Source organism: Odontomachus brunneus, unplaced genomic scaffold (assembly GCF_010583005.1).
Source record: "Odontomachus brunneus isolate Ranch 3 - 2012 unplaced genomic scaffold, Obru_v1 Obru_scaffold_001, whole genome shotgun sequence".
In the NCBI taxonomy this organism is placed as follows: domain Eukaryota; kingdom Metazoa; phylum Arthropoda; class Insecta; order Hymenoptera; family Formicidae; genus Odontomachus; species Odontomachus brunneus.
The window spans coordinates 6,230,754-6,237,904 of NW_022639451.1; the positions used below are offsets into that span (position 1 = coordinate 6,230,754).

General features: G+C 38.1%; 2 protein-coding genes across 3 annotated transcripts in view; both read right to left on the reverse strand.

The window, feature by feature from the left end:
* LOC116853954 (argininosuccinate synthase) overlaps nucleotides 1-3,211 on the reverse strand; it is a 5,214-nt gene extending 2,003 nt beyond the window's left edge. Inside the window, exons 1-3 of the mRNA XM_032835355.1 lie at nucleotides 2,965-3,211; nucleotides 2,830-2,898; nucleotides 2,291-2,536 (exon numbers count right to left, since the gene is read on the reverse strand). Of these exons, the coding sequence (XP_032691246.1) occupies nucleotides 2,291-2,536; nucleotides 2,830-2,898; nucleotides 2,965-3,153 (504 nt within the window). The 5' untranslated portion in view covers nucleotides 3,154-3,211. The remainder of the gene's footprint in view (nucleotides 1-2,290; nucleotides 2,537-2,829; nucleotides 2,899-2,964) is intronic.
* Nucleotides 3,212-3,981: 770 nt separating this feature from the next.
* LOC116853945 (protein ROP) overlaps nucleotides 3,982-7,151 on the reverse strand; it is a 7,692-nt gene continuing 4,522 nt past the window's right edge. For both annotated transcript variants that reach the window (XM_032835342.1, XM_032835333.1), the window contains exons 4-11: nucleotides 6,705-6,853; nucleotides 6,297-6,512; nucleotides 6,132-6,227; nucleotides 5,827-6,040; nucleotides 5,486-5,734; nucleotides 5,191-5,378; nucleotides 4,947-5,101; nucleotides 3,982-4,865 (exon numbers count right to left, since the gene is read on the reverse strand). In XM_032835342.1, the coding sequence (XP_032691233.1) occupies nucleotides 4,804-4,865; nucleotides 4,947-5,101; nucleotides 5,191-5,378; nucleotides 5,486-5,734; nucleotides 5,827-6,040; nucleotides 6,132-6,227; nucleotides 6,297-6,512; nucleotides 6,705-6,853 (1,329 nt within the window). In that variant the 3' untranslated portion in view covers nucleotides 3,982-4,803. The remainder of the gene's footprint in view (nucleotides 4,866-4,946; nucleotides 5,102-5,190; nucleotides 5,379-5,485; nucleotides 5,735-5,826; nucleotides 6,041-6,131; nucleotides 6,228-6,296; nucleotides 6,513-6,704; nucleotides 6,854-7,151) is intronic.

The following is a 7,151-nucleotide window of genomic DNA, read 5'->3' on the forward strand; positions in this document are numbered from 1 at the left end:
ATATATATATATATATATATATATATATATATATATATATATATATATATATATATATATATATATATGTATATATAACTAATTTTTCATATTTTATTATACTTATATAACTACGATTTACTTTCCTTTTCTTACGCCTGACGGTTAAGTTTTGCTATTGAGGAGTTAAAGTTTGAACTTTAAGTGAAAAATAATAGACCGTCTGATTCGTTGTTGAATATATTATTTGAAAATAAAGGACCCCTTGATATACTGTTGAATCGTATTGTTGGAAAACAGAAAGGGCTATTTGACATCTCAGACAGCACAGAGAATTTAAAAAGAACTCAGTCGTATGTCACCAATTCTGAATTCATTTTCAGATGCAAAAAGAATTCTTTTCACTGAACTAAACTCTGAAGAATTCTTTTTGCATCTGAAAATGAACACAGAATTGGTGACATACGACTAAATTCTTTTTTAATTCTTTTTTAATTCTCTGTGTTATCTGGGATATCGTCAAATTGTATTAAAAAAAATAGAAAGTGCTCCTGATTCGTCATTGAGTCGTGCTACTTAAGAATAAAAAATATGTCTGATCCTTAATTGAGTCATACCGCGACTTCGATTTGCCAATATTCGATTTGCCTCAGGTCAGAGCTAAAACATCGTGCACCATTTGTAAGAAGGGAGTGAATAAAGGCCGGTTTATGATGGCCGTAATCCGTTAACTTATGCCGGAACCGTAAAAAATTGACCAATCATAGTCGAATTATAGAAGAATAATTGACTGTGATTGGTCAATTTTTTACGGTTCCGGCATAAGTTAACAGATTACGGCCATCATAAACTGGCCTTAAGTGAGTAAATGAAAGAGAAGCTGCGCTTCGTTATTAGTTTTAGAGCTTCTTTTTCATTTACGTAACCTCTAAAATGGTATAAACAGAATGCAGACCAATCAGGAATCAATATACTTTGTTCTAATTCTGACTAAAGAAACTTATGGCTAAGTTCGTCTTGCACACTTTTATGCTGAAAACACCATTCTATCTTCTTTCGATATACAATATAACGATAAAGATAGAATGATGCTTTCAGCACGAAAGCGTGCAAGACGAACATAGCCTACACCAGTAGAAGCAGTAGTGACTCATAGCGGAAGCTTTGAAACTATAATGTGTAGTTCCAAAGTCTCCGCTCTGAGCCGCCACTATATTTACCGAAAAATTAAGGTAGTAAAACGGGATATCTATTTTCATATTCCTTCCCTGGGCTCTTCTTGAAATTTTTGCGTATACGTAATTTTTATTGCGCAGGTTTAATCATACTATAAAATAGCTGCGCAATGAAAATTATGTATACGCAAAAATTTCAAGAATAGGTGTCCTGGCCGGTGCAGTCGATTCTGGCCTCACTAGATTTAACTTGTTATACACTACTGGCAAATTTTATCTCTAGCATAGATACAAACATCTAGACCTCAGGTCTACAAATATTTTTTCTTTTCATATTTATATATTTTATAAAAATTCTAGATTAAGGCGTCGAAAATTCTATTTCCCTTATACTTTAGTTAATCCAGTCAATAACTTCGATGATAAATCAACCATAGCGTTTTCTTTACCTTGTTACTAGATTAAGGTTACAACTTACATTCTATTAATACTGTATATTACTCCTAAGAAAACTGTATTCATTTTCGAATTCGTATTATGTAAGGATTAGATAGGTTTAACACCTAGACCCGTACACTTTTTGTACATTCTTTATTTCTAATAAAAAAAAAAAAAAAAAAATAAGGTAGTAAAACGACTCAACAACGGGGCGGTCAACTTTTATTTTTTCAAGTAGTATGACTCGACGATTCTTCAATTAGACAGAGATAATTCTTTTCAATTAGTTAGTATGTCTAACAACGAATCAAAAGGACTTTTTATTCTTCAGTAGAATGATTGAATAGGAAATCAAACAAACTTTTATCTTATTTAATACTAAGAATAGAAAAAAATTATTATTAACTTTTTTAGCAGAAATAGCAAATACACATGTCTTTGCTGCGTTTTATCTCAATATATATTATCAAATAATACTAATAATTTATTAAATATTAAATAGTTATAAAAAATAAAAATTAATTGATTATTATTGATAAAATCGATTAACGGAAGTGGCAATGTTTTTTACGTTTGAATGTTAGGACATTGATTTTTGTGAAATATTTGCAGACAGCGTGAAAGCTTGAAGATCTAATTTATTGCATGATTTTTACGTTTGAAATTTTCGCGTTACTGATAAAATAGGCGTAGAATACCTTGATATCGGGATAAAGACTGTAGCAGCTCAGCTCAAAGCGAACTTGATCGTTGCCTTTCCCGGTAGCTCCATGCGCGATGATAATAGCACCTTCCGCTCTTGCGGTTTTTATCAGACCTTGGCTGATGCACGGTCGTGCTATGGAAGTACCTAAAAGATATCTTCCCTCGTAGAGCAAACCGCAGGCCACCGCGGGCCACACGTAAGAAGTCGCAAATGTTTCTTTGAGATCATCTATCACAACCTTGCAAACAATCCAAGTTTTAACAATCCAGAGAGCACAGATCTCCACAGGACATCCTAAAGACGTTCTGAGAACATTCCAAGGACATCTCTTGGAGATCTTGCGTTGTCTGGAAAATGTAACAAGTTATGTAACAAATGTTACATAACAGCAAAGATTTACAATAGGCACATTTGAAATACACAAAGAAGCTTACCACGAAATTTCCAGAATTTTGTCACGATAGAGTTCGAAATGAGGGAATTTTATTTGAATTATTTGATTGTAGTTACAAGCGAACAAAACGCAATTACCTTAACAGCGCCAATTTTTAGCGCCTTCTGCCGAGCCTCTTCCAAGTCTTCATTTTGTCCGATGTTCGCCTGAACAATCAGTCTCTTACATATTCATTCGTACGAAATAACATTTACAATTGCGAGGATGTTTACCATATAAGCGACAACCTGGTATCCCTTTTCTCTAAGCCAGAACAATATGCAAGACGTATCTAAACCGCCACTGTACGCCAGAATCACCTTTTTTTTTGAATCCGACATGTCTTCGGTCTCGCTTCGAGTAGAAATTGAAATAGATATACGACGAACAGATCGAAAAGGAATGACTGTTACTAGTGGCATTTGTCGGCTCCGCTTTTTGCTTTATAAGTAAACTTATAATTTGACCCCACACACACCGATAACCCCCATGAACGCTTTCAAGAGCAATCAATACTTTGTCGAGATACTTTCGAGAGCGAAGTGTTATCTGAGGCGTTATCTATGGATTCTTTTTTTAATTTCACGCGCGTGTCATGATTATGGTGATCGGTGTGATAATTAATAAAAAGAGACGGCAAATAGAGCGCATCGTAGGCCTTTATAAGCAGAACACTTCCTTCGGAGCTATAATCTACGCACATACATATATATATTATATATATGCACAACAGGATATATTCTCTATAAATATCGTTCAACTTCGTAATAATCTCTCCGCTAATAGATCGCAACATTTATCGACATTACATCAATAATTATTACCATTATTATATTCGTCGACAAGCTTCTCAACCGAAAGCGCGCTCCTCTACCACACACATATAGTCGCGGAATGATTGCTGTTTCATATCGCGGTAAATCTTACGATACACAAATACACATTGATATTATAATTGCGTATGTAACTACATTCAACGGAAGTAAAATAGTCACTAGAGTCAAAGTCGAGTTTGTAAAAGAGAAAAGGGAACAGAGAGATATGTGAATATCATATATATATCGTGAATACATATCGTGAATTATATACGTGGAAATTACGTCGAAAGTTTATGTGTCGTGTGTGTGTGTGTGTGTGTGTAGTTGTACGTTTGAACCGATGATCGGTCAATTGAAACAAGACGCGCGTATTGCACATGACTATCGAAATACAGCTAAGCGAGTCAACAAAGAAAGAACAAGCGTGAGAGATCGGGTTCGTACATCTAGCGGCTTTATTTTACATCCAGCGTGGTGTCACTAACTATTATATGTTCAAGAAAATAATATTATCGAATAAATAACGTGGCATTCGTATCGTCGTTACCGTGCCGGCACTAAAGTCTTTCGATGTTCTCAATCGTGACAGAATCGATTACTTCGGATCACTGCGGTAAGCCGGAGAACGGGCTACGTTTCTCAAATGCCAACTCGGATCTATAGTGGTCGGTGAGCCTCTCAACGATAACGGAGGGTAATGAAATAACGCTAATAATAACGAGAAATGTACACGAATATCACGATCTTTCTCTACGATACAGAAATTCCTTCGCGCGAGTTGCCTCCCTTATTACCGATAAAGAGTGGTGCATCGCGCGAATGAATGTTTCTCTAGAATTCCGTCGGAAGCTCGATAGCGAGCCCGTTGTACCGTTACACCCCTTTCGCGTGACATGCATCAGTATTGCCAACGTGTCTCATACAATCTCCAGTAACTACGTATTCGCGCAGGCACTTGATTCTAGATAACTTCTCAAGATCAAGATCCCTCGTGCTTGATTGATACACGAATACTTTCATTATTAGCAGACTGATAGTTGCATTACGTCAAGGATATATCTCTCATGCGTTTCCGCTCAGAACGAGGCACTCTCTCGTTTGAAGAATTGACACTGCGTTCGTTTGCTCAGTTTATGTTCTAATTTCGTATTTGAGATCAATGATGATTTCATAGCTGGTATTACTGATGAAGTCAAAGCTAATGGCAGATTACGAGTGCGGGAATGTCGTCTGTTCCTCGGTCTATGCAGCAGCTTAGACGTGTACCTTGCTCAGGTCGTTCATGAACGATTTTGGCGTAATTATGTGGGACGAGCCTGCGATAAGTGCATATTAACGATAGTGGGCTTTCAAATATATGAGCTGTTCTTCGATTTTGAAAGTTAGATTATTCTTACCAATTATGACCTCCCAGTTTTTCAATGCGTTTGTCACCTCGTAAGCACATCGTATCTCAGAGAAGCATACTCCGCCGACTATAAAGACGATTAAGCGGGGAACGTTCTTGATGGTCTGTTGGCCCTTGTCTTTGTGCCAATGACCATATCGTGCGCTGCAAACATACGTGCAATTATTTTAGGAAATAGAAGATGAATTAATGAATATAAAATAGTACATAAAGCATATAATATTATAATATACCTAGTTGGTGCGTGATATCCTGAACTGGCAGCGCGTCCGGCGAGGAATGGAAAGTGTTTGGAATCAAGTTTATCTTCAATGGAGTCCTCCATGACGTCCTTGATAATCGGCGTCCAACGACTCATCTGATAAGTCTGCTCTGTGATTCTCTCTTTACGTTGTACCGTATACAGTTTTTTGCGATTGCCCTGTGAACGCGTAATGAGACATGGAATCAAATTGCTAGCCAAGCAGCATCGCTAAAGATATTCTGCGATATACAACGCATGTAATTTGCAGAGATTCTCCAGCTTACGTCTACGACAACGTTGATGCCGAGATTCGCCATGTTAACGATGGTCTGTTTGTCATCGACGGATACTTGGGCATGATGGACCAGCCGGTTCAGATTCTCATCGGTGATGCCGTTTTTACTGATCACGTACAGAGCGATAATACGCAACTTGTCCAGATGGTTTACTGTCTGATCGAGGAGAATCGGTGTAATGTTTCTCATGTGGTCCTTGATGCGCTCGCCTTCTGCATCTGTTCCCATAGCCAGATCCTAGAAGCCATAATATCAAGGAAAACATGGTTAGAAAAGTATATTTCGCGAGATGGGTTATAATATAACAATGCTATCGAGATACCACGTACTTGCTCTACTTTACAGAGTTTATCTACATTTCCTTGATAACGCTTCATGCAGTCCTCAGCCAAATGCAAATGCGTGGCGTATTTGCTCAATTCTTTTTGATACTGTGGCATCTTTTTGATCATCTGTGACAGGTCTCGCATACTCTGCCCTGCCTTGTCACCCTGTGGCATTCTTTTTGATTCTGTAAACTTCTTTAAGTTTTTAGTCACGTTCCTGTAAAAGACGAAGCTTGCTGTTGCGTGACACTTCTCCCACGAGTCGTCAAACATCTTAAGAAAAATTTGAAACCTGTGTGTATACGTACTGAGACACCACGGCGATATGTTGATGCCTAAGCTCCAGCCACAAGTCATCGTTCTCGTCCAGCAGTACTTCTTTCTCTTGCCCTGATGTCTCAAACCTATTCGATGTCATTGCGATATTAGATAATCGTTTTAAATAATTGCATGAATTGTGAGACTATATTTACCTGTAGACATCATTGTCAATATCCAACAAATCGTATGCCATGGCCTGTAGCGTGAGTTCGTGCAGCAAAGGTGAAACGCAGTCGAATCCTCTATCTAAGATCAGTAGTTGGGAACGTGCTTTCTCAGGACCTTCTCCCATAGTCGGCTCATCAGCCTTGTACGCGTCCAGTTTTTGCTGCACCAGTTGGGCCAACTCAACATTGCGGTCGAAATCACTACGACACATTCAATATTTATTAAATATTGTCGAAGAAAGCTTTTAGCCTTGTTTTCACCAAAATAAGAAAATGCAGGAAGGCATTAGAAGGTTGGGTTTATTTCAACAGTGTTTGTACAATTTTCAATTTACCAAATCTCAAGATGTCGGTTATTAAAATTACCTTCGATATCTCGATTATTAAAATTACCTTCGATATCTGACTGATGGATATTCTCCCAGAGTAGCGCAGAGTGTTGCAATCTGTTCGGCGATGCGCTCCATGTTAGCTGGTCTCAGGTTGAAGAAAGATGGGTTGTAAAAGCAGGCGAAAGTTTCGCGCGAATCCAACGAAAAGACCTGAATCGAGAATCGGGATCAGTACAACGACGTTCTAGTCGCGTCCAACAACGCGACGAAGCCAATTGCAACGTTTCGTGAAGAAGCAAAGTAAGTGAGCATGCTGATAATATTAGTAGCATTCGGAAAGCAACGAAGTCGGGCGAGTAACCGCATGGCAAAGTGCGACAAAATATCGCGGATGCTCTCTGTTTAGAGATTGAAAGGAAAAACCGGTGGCAAGGTGCAAGGCGCTAACTTTGCGAAAGGATTTCCTGCGACGCGAGAGAGCGAGAGTGAAAATGAGAGAGAGAGAGAG